We start from the raw sequence: 17684 nt of genomic DNA on the forward strand, positions 1-17684 counted from the left end.
GATAAGTCTTTCAAACCACTTGTCAATGTTGCATGCCATAGGACAATACATGTGAACAATTTACTGTTTCGTAAACGTGTGTACAAAGAGGGGGAATCGAGACGAGGGTCGTGGTGTATGTGTGTCAGTCTGTGCGTGTGTGTGTGTAGAGCGATTCAGACCAAACTACTGGACCGATCTTTATGAAATTTTACATGAGAGTTCCTGGGAATGATATCCCCGGACCTTTTTTCTTTTTTTTTCGATAAATACCTTTGATGACGTCATATCCGGCTTTTTGTAAAAGTTGAGGCGGCACTGTCACACCCTCATTTTTCAATCAAATTGATTGACATTTTTGCCAAACAATCTTCGACGAAGGCCGGACTTCGGGATTGCAATTCAGCTTGGTGGCTTAAAAATTAATTAATGACTTTGGTCATTAAAAATCTGAAAATTGTAAAAAAAAATAAAAAAAATATAAAACGATCCAAATTTACGTTCATCTTATTCTTCATCATTTTCTGATTCCAAAAACATATAAATATGTTATATTTGGATTAAAAACAAGCTCTGAAAATTAAAAATATAAAATTTATGATCAAAATTAAATTTTCGAAATCAATTTAAAAACATCTCATTCCTTGTCGGTTCCTGATTCCAAAACTGACATATAGATATGATATGTTTGGATTAAAAACACGCCCAGGCTCCTAATATGGACCATTTGTGATTTTTTTCTGTATTTAATTTTTGCTTAAGGTCTATCAAAGCTATTTCACTCTAATTAGGCCTAACTGTTCAACTAAGAGAGAAGGACTACCAACCACAAAATGAAACTTCTTCGCAAGAAAACAAGCTAGTTATCAGCAATAAACAAAAAGTGGTCCATATTAGGGGCCCTTCCCCTACAAAGTCAGATAATGTTGTGAAGATACTACATAAATTATAGAACAATATTCCATGAACATGCTTTAGTTGGAGGTCGCGCACGGTCGCGTCTGGTTGCGTGCGGTCGCGTGTGGTCGCGTAGTCTTTAGGTCAGACCCGGAGGGGAAGCTACTCCCACTGAAAACCGGATGTGCTTCGCGAGCAAGCCAGTGGGGAAGGGGCTCATTTTCATCCTCACATAGTTGTTCTTTTGTTGTGTTAAAAATTAAGCTCCTTTTTCCTTGTTTTTTTTTAACTTCTCATCATGGACTTCAACGAGCTGCTTCTCGTTGCCGACCAAAACCAGAAAAAAGCTGCCAAAGAAGTGAGTATACTTTACTTCACCCACGTCATATAATTTAGCGTGTCGAGTTGATACTGATTGAAAATGGTTTCGTTTTCTTGGCACTGTAGCCCATGTGGGTTTTTTCCCGAGCTATTCCACTACTGTTTCAACCAAGGAGGACGAAGAACATTGCTGATTTATTTTCAGGACTATTTTATTTGCTTTCGTTTAAGGAATGTGAAGAATGATACAAAATATGTGTAGCTAAATAAATTATTTATAGCGTCCGTTGCGAAGATGACCAACAGTGGTTCCTGCAACGTAAAAGATCCAGATTATAAGTTTTCATCTCGCCATCGTAGTCGGACTTCGCCCAGACGTGAATGATTTTTCTAGTCCATCCTCGTTTTTCTTTTTCTTTTTTCTAGTACAGTGGACGCCGCTTAATAAAACCACGGTTAATAGAGCCGGCCGCTCATAAAAGCCGATTTCAGACGGTCCGGATTTATCACTATATCTTATGTATTAGAAAAAGCCGGTTAATAAACCCAACCCGCCGCTTATTAAAGCCAGTTTTCTCAAAGAAATCACGTAGTTTGTGACTAAAACTCACATTATCTTGTTCTTGTAATCGCTCAAGTCATAGGCCTATTTATGTCCACGCTCACGCGTATCACGAAGTAACCGAGTTCAGAAAAGAATGTCAGTCAATAAAAACCGCACGTGTTCAGTTCATAAATTGTGTAGCTTTGATCGCGTGTTGTGTTCATGACTAAATTAAATCAGTTTACTGTTTTCTATCGGATTGGCAACAAGAGGGATTGAATCAAACATGCCGAAAAGAAAACGTCAGGATTTGACAACAGACGAGAAACTGGAAATTTACAAGAAATTTAAAGATCTTCCTGCATGCAGCTTGAGGGAAGGTGCAGCAAACCTGGGGGTGTCCAGGACTTTGCTAACAAACATTTTGAAGAACGAAGAAAGGTTAAAACATGACAATCGGACTTGACAGGTGATGATGAAGATGACGAGGAGGATGAACCCCTTCAAACCCAGAGATGAGGCAAATAATGACCCGCCTTCGATCTGGTCTGGAAAGTCGTGGTTACCGCATGGAAGAATTTGAACCATTCGCAGACTCAGTGAGAGAACTGATGTGGAAGACGACCAACAAAAAAACACTCATAAAATCGTTCTTCTCTGCCGAGTAATGATTCGTGACAGTGACAGTGAAATTATTGATGTACCGAAGTGATCAAAGTACACGTACATGTACATAATTAAAACAAAAGTTCAACATCCTTCGTGAAGTTTTGTTTAGATTCAAACAAGTGTAAATGACGAAAGAAAGTGACTGAGTGACGTAAACAAAAGAGAAGATTTTTTTTTCTTCTCGAAAATGACGTATTCCTGGACCGCCGGTTAATAAATCCGCCGCTTATTAAAGCCATTTTTCGTCGGTCCAGAAGTGGCTTTATTAAGCGGCGACCACTGTATAGTGTGATTATCTCATGTTTGGGTTGACTGCAGACTTCTTCTTTTATTTTGTCCAGTCACATCAAGTCAAAAGAATCAACACCAACTTCACAACACCAGCCAAGAAAGACGGCAAAGTTGTTCAACCAAAGTCAGAAGTGCTGCAAAGGCTCCTTGAAGAAAAAGAAAAGGAAAAGCGCCAAAAGAAAGAGGCTGAAGAGAGAGAAAGGAGGAGAAAGGGTAAGCAAAAGAATACATGTAAGATTTTGTGATCAAACATGAATGAAGAAAGCACAAGAGGGCATTGCAAAATTAAATTTTATCTTCATATTAATTATAAGAGCCAAAATGTTTTTTATGTCTTTTAACTAATAGTAATACAGAGTGGCTCAGGAACCATTGAGTCGGTAATGGAGCCCGCATGCTCAGGACCCGGCAGTCACCAGTAGCCCCTTAAAAGACCCCCCCACTCCAGCATAGCACAGTGGTTAGTGCATGCTCTAGACCTTGATTTGTGAGGTCGGATGATCGACCCCTGCCAAAAAAAAACAAAGGCCACACAGTTCTTTGCATTTTACTTAATAAAAAACGCTCGCGCTGGACCCGAGTACTCTTCAGACATTCACACGCACACACACTCTCTCTCCCTCACTCCTTCTCTCTCTCCCTCTCTCTCTCTCTCTCACACACACTCACACACACACACACACACTACCACATCTCCATTCTAAAACACGTCACGTTCCAAATCAAAAGACGACATTCTATTTTCTTACGTCACTATTCTTGGTTTACGGTACCATTCGGCGGCTTTGCTACGAATATGGCATAGTCTTGGTTTGCCGAGACCTTGCACCGTTCTATCAGACTGCCTGGCTGGCTGTTGCACCGCGAATTCCTCCCACCGCCAAGTCGTTTTTTTGTGGTTTATTTCGCATTTAGGTCCCAGGTAACATTATGAAGTTTTAATACGATCAATCGGACCTATTATCAAGTTAGTGTATCAACTTTTGAACGAACTGCGCCCAGTAGTTTCCCAGCAATAAGCTGTTAAGTCGAGACACACACACAGACACACAATTAAAGTCTGCTGGACCCTTGTACTAGCGTACTCGGGGAAAATCTTTATGAACAGAAAAAAAAACATTATTATAATACTATGATAGCTTGTCAAGAGTGCAAGTTCTAGAGCCTAGCTAGCAATTTTACACCAACAGTGCTTATACTCAAATGAAAATTAGACAGTTCTTGTATTAATCATTGGTCTGTAGGCATGCAAAGTCATGAACTATTTTTGATGCAAGTCAACAAACCTTTGACAATGATTTAAAACTTTCTGGAAGATTATACAATAATTGATATCTTAACAAAAACCTGTAATGATCCTAAATTCTACCCCAAGTACGTCTGGTATATAGGCATAATATCCTGAAAGTGTCAAGGCATTCCACCAGGTCGTTGTTGAAATACAGCACTTTTTGTCATGGTACTCATTAAATAGTAATACAAAAACCTCCCCTTGTCAACCGCTCATGCAGTCAACACATGCATTGGTAGGGATGGTGTAACACAAGGAATACACAAGCCAGCTATTCAAAACAACCTGTTCTGGATATATATGTTATTGATTTGACTTTCTCTGCACAAGATAGACCTTTTCTGAATTTTTGTTGATTTTGTATTAGTACCTTACGTTTTTGTCAGGTCGATTTGGGGGTACCCTTGTATGAGTGTCAGTTATGTGACCCCTGTCAAAGAACTCTCTGATCCAAAAAGTGTGCCAGATAACCATGTTGAATGCTTTAAATGGCATAGCAAGTTAGTTTGCATGAAATGACATGGGAATAAATGCTTTCATTGGGGTGCGAAAAAAGCTTATATGTTGGAGTTGTACTTGTACTTGTAGCCCACAAATGCAGAAGATGAAGAAAGAATAAAATCCTTTGCAAACCTGATGAAAAACTTTTAGCTTCTTGTGCAGTATTCAAGTATTCAGTTCGCTCCCTTATTTTTTTGTATAGTATTTTCTTGCAGTCGTTTGTCTCTCTTTGGTTATTACTTGTTTTGTTTGTTTTTCCCTGCAGAAAAGAAAAGAGAAGAGCGAGAGAAGGAGGAGAAACAAAAACAAACATTCCGCATCCCCAAGAAAGCTGCCAGCGAAGATCCGCCCTCAGATGCAGAATCGTTTTCTTCCATCAGTTCTGATGAAGAATCGGCACTCAAGAAGTCTTCTTCAAAGCACTCTTCAAGCAAAACCTCACATAAGTCCCAGAGTCATTCCTCAGATAAGAAAGACAAGCACTCGAGTTCTTCAAAACTCTCTTCTAGTCAGAGCAACAAACTGTCAAAAGCTGAAAATTCCTCCAAGGGTGATGATCATCACATGCCAAAATCAGACAGCAAGTCTTCTTCGGAAAAGCACCGACATTCCTCCTCAGATAAGAGCAAGAACTCCTCCTCAGATAAGCATAAACACTCCTCTTCAGATAAGCACAAAAACTCCTCTTCAGATGCTCATAAGTCTTCGGACAAACACAAACATTCCTCCTCTGGGAAGCATTCTTCTTCAGACAAACACAAGCATTCCACAGACAAGCACAAGTCCAATAGTGAAAAGGACCAAAAGAGATCTTCAGGTGCAATCAGATCACACAGTGGCAGTGGTATTCATAGTGAAAAATCTCACAGTGGCTCGCACAAGCAGAATCTGAATGAAAAATCGACAGCGGACAATGATTCTAGCGGCTACATCACCAGCCCAGACTTGAGCTCCTTTGATGAGGAGGAGGAAGAGAAGCAAAAGAAGAAGGATCCTTCCTTGAAACTGCCGTCCAACCAAAGGCGCAGAGAAAGCGGCAACACCGTTGTGGAAGAAAATGCCGAGGCTCCAGTGACACTGACCCGCCACCACCTCAAACCATTGGTGGAGCGACACGGCTGTTCCAATGAGGAGAGGGACCGAGTCCTGGCCAGGCTGCAAGCCATTCGTGAAAGGATGATTTCTAATGATGACGACGGCCACCGTCGCAAGCGAGCAGCCAAGGGAGATGTCAAGAAGCGGCGAGCAAAACGAGAAAAGCTGGAGGGAGATTTCACAGGCTCCTGCATGGAGAAGGTTGATTATGACCTTGAGCAAAAACCCAGTTTAAAAAGACCAGAACCACGGCCTGAAGAACCAGTGCCTGAGAAAAAGAGAAAGCCGGAAAAGAGGAACAAAATTTATCGACCAGAGAAGAGCTCACACAAGAAGTCGGTTGATCGACATAAAGAGAAGCATCGCTCAGACAAGTCATCAAAAGTGAACCGATTTGATACCATAAAAAGGAAAGAGAGAGAAAGAGAAAGACTGCCAAAGAAAAAGCCCCGACCCGTACACCGCCCGCCCCCTGTCAGTTTCGCAGAACTGATGAAAATGGCAGAACAGAAGAAGGTGGAGCCCGTAATGGTGAAAGTTGCTCCCCCGAAGGAGAAAGAGAAGCGGCCAATGAGCCAGAAAGAAATCGACCTCCAGCGTCAGAGAGAAGACAGGCTCAAAACCAAGGAGTACAAAGAATGGTACAAGTATGGCGAACAAGCAAACGAGACCGAGCAAAGCAACCAAAGTGCGGCTAAAGACAAAGATTCCGGTGGATTCCTACGCAGGGAGCAAAACGTAGTGCCACCAAGCAGCGGCTCTACTTCCAGTCAGCCTAAACCTTCCACATCCAGCCATCACAAAGACCAACAACCTTCCAGTGCCAAACCCGACAGACCCAACTCCAACATTCGTCCGTCTACCTCGCATAATTCAGACGCCCGTCCCACTCCTGGATTCAAACCCAAGCCCCACCCTACCAGACCGGGTATGATCGCCAACAAACCGCTTGCAATGGCGCAACACCTCAACAGCCAGACGAGAGATTCTGAGCCGGGCCGGCCAGGCGCTGAAGTCAAGAGGAGGGCGCCGTCCCCCGAGTCAAGATCGCAGGGACCCTCGAGGGACAGCGCTCGGCCGGTGGACAAAATGAAGACGGGTAATGCGTGGGATTCGCTGTTCAGCAGACCAGAGTACAAGAAGATGAAAGAGCCCCCAGGTAAAGGTTCAACTTTTTGGGAAATCTTCTCTTTTTTTCATTTATGTGCTGAAACTCCCAAGTTCACTCATGTTTTTGCACGAGTGGATTTGTTCGTGTTTGACCGTTTTTACGCCACCATTCACTGATTGAGGCAGCATACGCGGATTTTGGGGAAAGCATGCTGGTTATTTTTGTGTTTCCATAACTGGCATACTTACTTACTTACTGAGGCCCTTTGCCCCTAGCGGAGCATAGGCCATTGACGACATTTCTCCATCGCACCCTGTTCTGGGCTGTTCTTTCCGCTTCTGTCCAGCTGTTGCCTTGCCTCTTCAGGTCTGCCTCTGTGTCACGCATTCAGCTGTTTCTTGGCCTCCTTTTATAACTGACATGGGTTATAGGATCTTTTTTTAGAAATAACTCTGTCTAGGTTTTTATGTGCTGTGAAAGAGGTGCGCTGCTTTCTCTCACTCTCTCTCTCTCACACTCACTCACTCACTCACTCACTCACTCACTCACTCACTCACTCACTCACTCACTCTCTCTCTCTCTCTCTCTCTCTCTCTCTCTCTCTCTCTCTCTCTCTCTCTCTCTCTCTCTCACTTACACTTACAAGATTGTTTTTGTCAAGAATGGTTCTCCTTTTTAGAATGCAGTGAACGTTTCGACATTTATAATTGTTACAAAACATGCTTGGAAAAAGAGAAATACATTGAATTGATCGAGAGTTTGATGTTGTTCTCCTGGCTAGGCTTCGTCTCTGCCTCTTCTCTCATTCTTGTGAGTGCATCGTGCGTCTTCTGCAGCTCATCGGACCAGTATGGGATGTAGTCCTTCCTCACTCCACGTGGGATGCTGTCCTTGGCTGCCTGGATTATGCTAGCATTGAACTCCTTTATCACGTTGTTAATGTTTCTCCCCTCTGTTTCTATGGCTCTGGTCAGCTCATTTGTTCGTATGTTGAACAGTCCCCACTTTGCCTTTTTGTAGTTCCATCTCGAGTGTTGTGGATGCTCAGATGCTGAGTCTCTACTGATGGTAAGGAGAACTGGGCGATGGTCGCTTCCACCCAGCTGTTCATCCACTTTTCTTGAGATGGTTTTGTGGATGTCATCCGTGCACAATGCCAGGTCTGGTGTTGTTGTTGAGTGCCAGCGGCGCGAGTAGAAGGTAGACGGATCTGTGGGGTCGTTGACAAGGATCAGGTGGTTGTCTTCTCCTCGCCTGTCTAGTGTTTTATATCCCCAACTCTGGGACTGGCTGTTAAAGTCTCCAGCGATGAGGAAGCCGCTGTCAGGGACCTGGATTGTGTCAAGCGACAGCATCTTGTCGTTGGGGCAGTAGTAGTTGACGATGTTCATCTTGCTGTCATTGGTCGTTATCTTGACTTCTATGTACTCTGCTTCTTCCATGTATCTGTTGGTTTCACTGGCATTTATGTTGTTCCTGACCAGTCATCACTCCTCCTTTCTTCCTCCCTTGTCGGTCACTCCTGAACACCTGGTACCCTCGGATCTTAAAGGGCTTCCCTTCTTGCAGGTGTGTTTCCTGAATGCAGCAGATGTTGATGCTGTTTTCAAAGAGGAAGTGCTCTAATTCTTCCTTCTTATTGGATACCCCCTCTGCATTCCAATGCATGATGTTAATAGTGGGGTTGTCCTTGGCTCTGCTGTTTTTCCGGCCAGTCGCTTTCCTTTCTCGTCCCCTGGCTCCACAAGACAAGATGAAGGGACCTCCAGTAGCTGAGGGTGGACTCCTTTGAGGCGCGGAGCCCGGCGCTGTACCTGCCTGGTGGATCCTCACAGGGCGAGCACCATTACTGTCAATTCTGTCTCCAAGTGTCATAATGGCAGTTGATGCGTAGTGTTGTGGTTTGTTGGAGTGTGCCGTGCGGCCCAACACATACGTCTTCAGCACTCGAGGTTTCTGTCAGGGTTACCTCATCCTTAGCTCATGGCCCAAGGACCTGCCCTGTGAGCACAAGGTTGGTCCATATTAGTCTGGCCTCTACCTTTCGACCTGTCCAGCTTGGGAAGCCCTTCCAGGAGTTTACACTCCCGCTGGCATAGCTCTTAGGGTCACCGAGACACGCAAACCACCACACCACGTTAAGGAATGGACCATGTGGTGGTTTTGTGGCAGTAATGAGGATAATGTGATAACAGCTTCAGCAGATTTGTGTTCTTCATGTTACAGAAGAGACGAACCCTTATAAATCAGGTTCAGTGACATGTCATCAGGGTCTTAATGTATTTGTTGAATTTTATGCGTGACTATAATTTATAACTGTGCAGATACTATTGCTGTTATTTTAACCACTATTGTAAGGGGCTGTGGCCTTAGACAATTAAAGATTTGTTCTTGTTCTTGTTCTTGTTCTCTCTCTCACTCACTCTCTTTCTCACTCTCTCTCACTCTCTCTCTCACACACTCACTCTCTCTCTCACTCTCACTCTCTCTCACTCTCCCTCTCACTCTCTCTCACTCACTCACTCACTTGCCTTCAAAATGCTTAATCACACTGCGATTACTGTCACCAGCCAAAAAGGGAAGAATGGTGATAGACAGTGAAGAAGAAGAAGACTCTGACGAGGAAATGGATGATTTTATCGACGATGATGGCGAGGATGACATGGCCACAGTATCAGGAACAATCCAACAGCTCTTTGGATATGATAAAAGAAGGTAAGTGCAGAAATACAGTATAACTTCCCTTTGAAGATCCCTGGATTAAAGACTCCCTCCCTGTTTAAGACCTTGCTTGTTGAGATTTTCTGTTTATAACCTCTGCAAATTTAACTCCATTTTAAGACAACAACTTTTTTAAGACCTGATTTTTCTCAGATTTGTGGAGGCTTTAAAAGGGGAGTTCCACTGTATCTGGATTTAGCCCTGCTTGAGCTTTGAAGTCACACTTAACCTTCGCCGGTGGTCATGGGTCTGTGTGGACCCAGAAGGGTGTTTAATTGCAAATATCTCTTAAACTAGTTGGAATTTTTTAATGAGCTTTTAAGAATGCCTCAGCCTCAGGCACCTAAAAAGCTCTTGTGTCCTAAAATTTCAGCGAGAAGTAATAACAAACAAGTCGCGTAAGGCGAAAATACAACATTTAGTCAAGTAGCTGTCGAACTCACAGAATGAAACTGAACGCAACGCAACGCAGCAAGACCGTATACTCGTAGCATCGTCACTCCACCGCCCGTGGCAAAGGCAGTGCCAGTGGAATTGACAAGAAGAGCGGGGTATTCGTTGCGCTGAGAAGGATAGCACGCTTTTCTGTACCTCTCTTCGTTTTAACTTTCTGAGCGTGTTTTTAATCCAAACATATCATATCTATATGTTTTTGGAATCAGGAACCGACAAGGAATAAGATGAAAGTGTTTTTAAATTGATTTCGAAAAAAAAAATTTGATAATAATTTTTATATATTTAATTTTCAGAGCTTGTTGTTAATCCAAATATAACATATTTATATGTTTTTGGAATCAGCAAATGATGGAGAATAAGATGAACGTAAATTTAGATCGTTTTATAAAAAAAATATTTTTTTTACAATTTTCCGATTTTTAATGACCAAAGTCATTAATTAGTTTTTAAGCCACCAAGCTGAAATGCAATACCGAAGTCCGGGCTTCGTCGAAGATTACTTGACGAAAATTTCAACCAATTTGGTTGAAAAATGAGGGCGTGACAGTGCCGCCTCAACTTTCACGAAAAGCCGGATATGACGTCATCAAAGACATTTATCAAAAAAATGAAAAAAACGTATGGGGATTTCATACCCAGGAACTCTCATGTTAAATTTCATAAAGATCGGTCCAGTAGTTTAGTCTGAATCGCTCTACACACACACACAGACACACACACACACACACACACACACGCACGCACATACTGTCATACACCACGACCCTCGTCTCGATTCCCCCCTCTACGTTAAAACATTTAGTCAAAACTTGACTAAATGTAAAAACAAAGGTCAAATTTAGACTACAAACATTGTGGGGCCGTGCGGACCCATGTTTCTCAAAGAAGGAAAAGCGTGCATCTTTGAGAAGCATGGGTCCGCACAGCCCCACGATGTCTTCCGTGTGTAGTCGATAACCCGGACTGGCAAAGGTTAATGAATTTCAAAATCATCACTTTTCTTTTAATGTGTGATTTCAGAGCATTCCATGAGTGCTAGTGTTTGAGGTACAAGTAGTTCTGTTATCTCTTTTTAACATGGTACTTTCTTTCTTTTTTTGTTGGTACTGTATTTAGCCTTATTAAGCACATTGATATGCTGCAATTGTAATGGTGTCTGTTCCTTCATTGAAAGTTACATTGTTGAAAATCTTTGACTAACGTCTTCGTGAATTTCCAGGTATCGTGACGAAGATGATGACGACAGAAACATGGAAGTTGGATTTTCACAGCTTATGAAGGAGGAGGCAAGAAGGTGAGACCATTAATAGGGATAGTAACATGTAATAGTTTTTAGTGGTTTACCATGAAATGTACAATCACAGTTGGTATGTGTGGGAATAAGCACATGAGCCTTGAGCAGGCCTTTGTTTAAACCGTCGAACCTGCCCTTCCAACCACCTCTCGAAAAATAAAAAAACAACTGCTCACAACGACCACTCCGAAGTATCCCGGACGAGTTTTTCTTCTATATATTGCAAAATAACATTGTGCTTGGTAAATCTAAATTAATCATGAAAATTTATGATAATTTTCTTATTTATTTATACTTACCAACACAATGTTATTCTTATTGCTCCCTCCCTCCTCCCCTCTTCACATGCCTATTCAGCTAAATGGTGAAGTGAAGGTGACGCGGCCGCGTGATCGGATGTCCCGCGTGATCGGATGACGCTGTTTTGGCGCCAAGCGCTACTAGCGACATCCGGTAAGGGCGGTCACTCTGGGGTATAACTCTAGTTTCACTTTCGTTTTCCTTTCGGTAGTTAAGGGGTTATATGCAAAATAACATTGTGTTGGTAAGTATAAATAAATAAGAAAATTATTATAAATTTTCATGTTCCATAGCGACCACCTGTCAAGTAGGACCCCTTTCTGGTGGTCCCTGGGGTGGACAGGTATGACTGGACTACCTTTGTTAGAAAATAGCTGAGCTGAAGGAAACCACTCAATATCAGTCAGATGTTATCAGTGCCACCACAAGCATCACTTATAAGCCAAGATTGACAAAATCGATTTAGATTGAGGAAAGGGGTTTGAACTCCTACCACAAAAGTCTCCCATAATTAACAAACACAGGAACTTCAAGTACGCAGAAATATTGTGAAGTGGTTATGGCATCTGTTGGTTTTTTGCTTAGTTTGTTTAAAAAGTTTGGTCAGTGTTAAATCTATGGCCTGTGGTCAAAATGTGACCTTGACATATTGTTGTGTGTGCAGCGCTCGCCTAGGTCGACAGGAGGATTTGGAAGACATACGACGAGAAGAGGAGGAGCTGAAACAGAAAAGGCTGCAAAAGAAAATGAGACGGTGACAAAATGGTGCCAGTCACGAGGACTGAAAACTGGAATCTATTGTGATACAGGCATTTTCCAAGGATGGCAGACAGCGTGCGAGAGAAAAAAGGCTGCGAAGACTGGTTCATGTACAAGTATGGTGAACAAGCAGCTTTGGTCCGAGTCTGGTCGAAATAATAGGAATCTGAAAATGCGGAAGGGCTGGAAGAAGAACCAGGAAATGCAGTCTTTGCTGGGTGCACTGAGCATGCATCGTAGCGTGAGAGAAACATTATGAATTATGGGCATTATATTGAGTACACCCGCACTTCGATATTGCGCAGTCTGGGCTTTTGTGTGGGATTTTGTCAGGGGTGTATTTTACCCGGCTGTTCTCGGACCTTGCGTCTGTCAGTTGTTTGACACTAAGCATTCTGTAGTATTTGTGTCTGAGAATGTGAAACTTACATAAGTTGTAGTGGAACTCTCCTTTTGAGACCTAATGTTTTTGGTTAGAAAATCAGGTCTTAAGTCTAAAGGGAGTGAATTTTGAACCGGAGCTAAATTTACGGATTCATGAACAGAAAATCTGGTCTTAAGGGAGTGAATTTTGAACTGGAGCTAAATTTACGGATTCACGAACAGAAAATGTGGAAAACTTTAACATGAAGGTCTTAATAGTGAGGTCCCACTGTATCTTTAAGAGCAGAAAAGGCTGTACAGGCTGAACTCTGTGCAGCAAGCTGACAACACCTTGTAGAAATATGTGCGTAAGATGGTGACATGGTGAACATCTTCATCTGGTGTAAGGTGCACGGCAAAGTTACCACCCCAACGGGAGCCAGCCATGGGGTGGGATTCGTTGAAACTGAGGTGTGTGTGTGTATGTGATTTCAACCAATCCGGCTCCGCGGCTGGCTCCTGTTGGATTGGTAACTTTTTCGTCCACCTCAGCCCTGGAACCTAGACATAAGGTTTATGACTAGTGTAGAATCAGTACGTGCTTTTCTCCAGCAAATGCTGTGGCTTCACTACGCAAACCCATGTTTCACGGCTGTTCCCATGGCTTCATTTCTGCCTCCTAAGCTGCATTGCAGGCTGAGCTTTTTTTAGCATCCTTTTCCTCAACCGCTCTATACAGCAGTGCTGGCTCGCTCAGATCCATACACTGATAAGTACCATCTTCCGGTGCAGCGCGGTGTAGCGTGGAAGCATTTGGGTATAGCAAGCTATTGAGCTTAACGGTGTGCTGGCTGCAACTGTTGGTAGCCTCTGCCTTGACAATATTTAACTCACACTAAAATGCAGGCCAGGAACAGCCATGGTATGAGCAATGCCCTTGCCAGTATTCTCCAGCATTTTTGCATTATATTGTACTGTAGTAATTTCAACTGAGGGGAGGAGGGGTGTTGTTAGCTGTGTCATGCTAAAATAGTCACAGAATATCACGGACCAGTTATGTGTTGAACCTGTGAGCTCTGATCGAATTCAGGGGATCTGTCACATCAGCCTTTTTTCCAGAAGGCTAATGGGCCAGGTGGTTCCTTGTTGTTGTTGTTGTTTTGTTTGTTTAACCCAATGCCCCCTGAACCGCCCGGCATGGCCCGCCGGAAGTGCCCTATGAAATCCCTGAAACGCCCGGCATGGCCCGCTAAACACTAGGTCACCTACTTTCACTTTCGCTTTGAGCCTTACCCATAAGGCCTTGCGACCGGATGTGATTAATGCACTTCCTTCCGGCTGCTTCATTCTAGCGTTTGCAGAGTTTGAATCGATGCGATAGTGTGTTAGCTGTGAATTTTCAAAGTTTGAGATTTTTTTGTCTGACAAAATGGGGTTGAACGAAGGTTTGGAAGTATGGTGTTCGATCATGAGGAACTCAGATGACGATGCTGACACGCCTTTCGAAGGTTTTCTACTTTGAAAGGGGATGAGTCTGACATCGATCTGGGTGTTGTTATTCGACAACAGGACTTTCGGGAGGATTTTTCTGGGAGTTTTCAACATTATATTGGTGTAAGGCTGACACGTTGGACGTTTTTGAAGAACACTTGCTGGATTTTTTTTTTAAACAACATTTAGTACATCGGAAGTGGACAGAACATACTTGCATATGAAACTATAGTGTATTCTCGAGTTATTCTGCCATCTTATATATAAATGTGAGTACTCTATGATTTTATATGAATTGTTTTGTTTTGTATGTGTGCATGTTGTGCGGAGTAGTTTCCCTTTGCTCAGGATTCAGAAGGCTGCCTGCCATTTTTTTGTCAGGGGGCATTGGGTTAAAGATGCAGAACGCCGCAGAGCAGTGTTGAGCATTTATTTGTCTTTTTGTCGCAGATAAGAATATGAACAGTCAAGACATTTACACAACTATCCCACAGATGACTACACATAGCTTTTGTGTCGTCAGCCAAACGAAACTTCAGTTTGCATATAAAATGTGATTAACATCTCCCATGATCACGTTCTGGGGCTTAAGATTGTGTGTGGCATGCCCAAATGGAACCAAATACCATGTTTTACAATTTTCTTATGTCATCAAACACAATATCTTGACATAAATGACCCAACGTAGAAAGAACTATCGCTTTCTTGTCGAAACTGATAGACTTTCATGTAGGCTTTTGGTGTAATAAGTTCAGGTGCGGGTACTTCCGATTGGCTTACTTTGTTTTTTTCCACCTAATGCTGTCCTGCATGGATAACCACTTAGTTCAAGTTCTAACCAAAGTATGTGTCAGCTTCATTTCCTGGGTGATTTCTGACTAGAAATGGGGTAGTTTCTATCTTCACACTGTGGTTATACATGCCAGATTGTGATATAAAAACTGCATCAGTTTTTTCTTCTTCTTCTTCTTCTTCTGCGTTCGTGGGCTGAAACTCCCATGTACACTCGTGTTTTTTTGCACGAGTGGAATTTTACGTGTATGACCGTTTTTTACCCCGCCATTTAGGCAGCCATACGCCATTTTCGGAGGAAGCATGCTGGGTATTTTCGTGTTTCTATAACCCACCGAACTCAGACATGGATTACAGGATCTTTTTCGTGCGCACTTGGTCTTGTGCTTGCGTGTACACACAGGGGTGTTCGGACACCGAGGAGAGTCTGCACACAAAGTTGACTCTGAGAAATAAATCTCTCGCCGAACGTGGGGACGAACTCACGCTGACAGCGGCCAACTGGATACAAACCCAGCATGCTACCGACTGAGCTACATCCCCGCCCCATCAGTTTTTGAAAAATGGTAAATTAAAAAAAGAATAGTGTAACCCCGAAAACCTGAGGGTCTTATAATAATAATAACTGGATATTTTTAAGTGCCTAACCTATGGCTCTAGGGGATTCCTATGTACCCTGCATTTAAGCAGTTTGTGATATTGCCGAGGAGGATATTATGAGAAAATGGCTAATTTATAAGAATACCTGCCATACTGAGTTAACTTGTCAAGACAGTTGATGTTCACTCATTTACATTAGACAGTTACTGTTCACTCACGTGCATACATCAATCATTCTTGATCTTGATAACGAGAAGACAATACTGGCCTGTCTACACTGCAGTGAACACCTGTTCACAGTGGCTCTTTGTCGTAGATTTATGTTACATACAGGCTCTGACCCCCCGCGGGTTAGGGGGAAGAATTTACCCGATGCTCCCCAGCATGTTGTAAGAGGCGACTAACGGATTCTGTTTCTCCTTTTACCCTTGTTAAGTGTTTCTTGTATAGAATATAGTCAATGTTTGTAAAGATTTTAGTCAAGCAGTATGTAAGAAATGTTAAGTCCTTTGTACTGGAAACTTGCATTCTCCCAGTAAGGTCATATATTGTACTACGATGCAAGCCCCTGGAGCAAATTTTTGATAAGTGCTTTTGTGAACAAGAAACAATTAACAAGTGGCTCTATCCCATCCCCCCCCCCCCCCCCCTTTCCCCGTCACGATATAGCCTTGAACGGTTAAAAACGACGTTAAACACCAAATAAAGAAAGAAAGATACAGGCTCTGTGGACAGATTTGACTGTGGCAAAGAACTGGGGTTCTTGTCCTAGTACAATCAATTGTGCCAGCTTCTTGAATGCTAAAGTGCTTTGTGCTCCATACCAATTCATATTGATCCATGTGTGTGAATGTGGTTTGAGCTGATTGACTGTGAATGCATTGCTCTTAATTGTTTGAAGTGTAAGAAAATGGTATGATGGCTTATCTATTTATTTATTTATTGTCCCATGTGGGTGTGTACTTTTTCCTTGTGTGTGTGTTGTTATTTGTTTTGATTTTTGTAATTGAACCAGAGGCAAAGTATCCCTGTCTTATGTTTTGTTTCATTCTGTGTTTTTTGTTGGCTTTGAGTTTTTAAGCCATTTTTTGTAACCCACACATTTTTGAAAGCCGACTATTTCAAACAGATGCAATTGTGTAAAAAGTTAAACTCTTGTCATACTAATAAATGCTGATGCTTTTTTTATGTTTTTTTTTATGTCACTCTTCTCGTATTATACTGGTTATCTTCTAGATGAAGTAGTTTGTGTTCATTTTAATGATGCTTTGGAGACTTTCATTTGAAAAAAGTTGATGTGGCGTTGTTGTTTTATTTGAATATAATGTGCATATTTAATTTATATGTAGGAAGTATTCAACCTTTCTCTGTCACGACATTATCTATATTGCAATTAGTTTTCCTCAATAATTGAATATCGTTCACCTACTTGATAACAACATCTGTATTGCACCAAAGACAAATGATGAAAATGTACATTATTACGGGTTTGTGTCTGCTTAAGTATGCTAAGAAATGTTGTATGTGGCCACAAAAAGAGATGTATACCTTGGAATCTCTTAGTTTTGCATTCTTTGTTTTGGAGATGTTGTAAGTAACAGGGAATTTGTCACTTTTCTTTTCAATAGGTAGGTTTGTGGTTAAAGATGTGAGGAGAGCAGGTGGCACCTGACAATAAGGTTGAGCTTTTAGGAAAGTGGAAAAAAAGAGTTTCACAAGTTGTCGGTGGTTCTGTCATTTACTATAAATGCCTATGCTTTCGTTTTGTAATTTGAAATGTAAAGAGATGGCAATGTTTCATAGCAATCAGAGTAGAGTAGAGTATGTAAACCTGCGATGGAGGCTGAACACAGAGGAAGAAACAAAATGACAAGAGTTTGAAGAGTTGTCAGTGTTACAGCAATACCTGAAATGTGAGGCCCCTCAGATGAGAGGATACCTCAAGGAAGGACACCTTCTCTTGTCCCTTTATCTATTATCTTGACCGAATATACCTGTCAGGACAGGCCACCTGCAATGCAGGGACACTTGTGGCTGGTCCCACGGATGTTTCATTACAGGTACATGTACTGTGCTGTCATTACCTATGCTTTTTGTGTTAAATTTTGAAATTTAGAGAGAAGATTTTACACAGCATCTTGAATCTAATGACTCCGGTAACACAGAAGGAGAAGAATCTAACTACTAAATACATGACAATCTTTTCCCG

At 42.2% G+C, this 17684-nt stretch overlaps 1 protein-coding gene across 1 annotated transcript; it reads left to right on the plus strand.

The window, feature by feature from the left end:
• The first annotated feature begins 1076 nt into the window (after positions 1-1076).
• LOC138971573 (protein SPT2 homolog) lies at positions 1077-13836 on the plus strand. Its single transcript, XM_070344334.1, has 6 exons — positions 1077-1234; positions 2752-2914; positions 4759-6747; positions 9270-9414; positions 11096-11170; positions 12135-13836. The coding sequence occupies exons 1-6, from the start codon at positions 1175-1177 to the stop codon at positions 12226-12228; spliced, it is 2526 nt and encodes an 841-aa protein (XP_070200435.1). The 5' UTR covers positions 1077-1174; the 3' UTR covers positions 12229-13836.
• The last annotated feature ends 3848 nt before the right edge of the window (positions 13837-17684 follow it).

This window comes from Littorina saxatilis, linkage group LG7 (genome assembly GCF_037325665.1).
Source record: "Littorina saxatilis isolate snail1 linkage group LG7, US_GU_Lsax_2.0, whole genome shotgun sequence".
In the NCBI taxonomy this organism is placed as follows: domain Eukaryota; kingdom Metazoa; phylum Mollusca; class Gastropoda; order Littorinimorpha; family Littorinidae; genus Littorina; species Littorina saxatilis.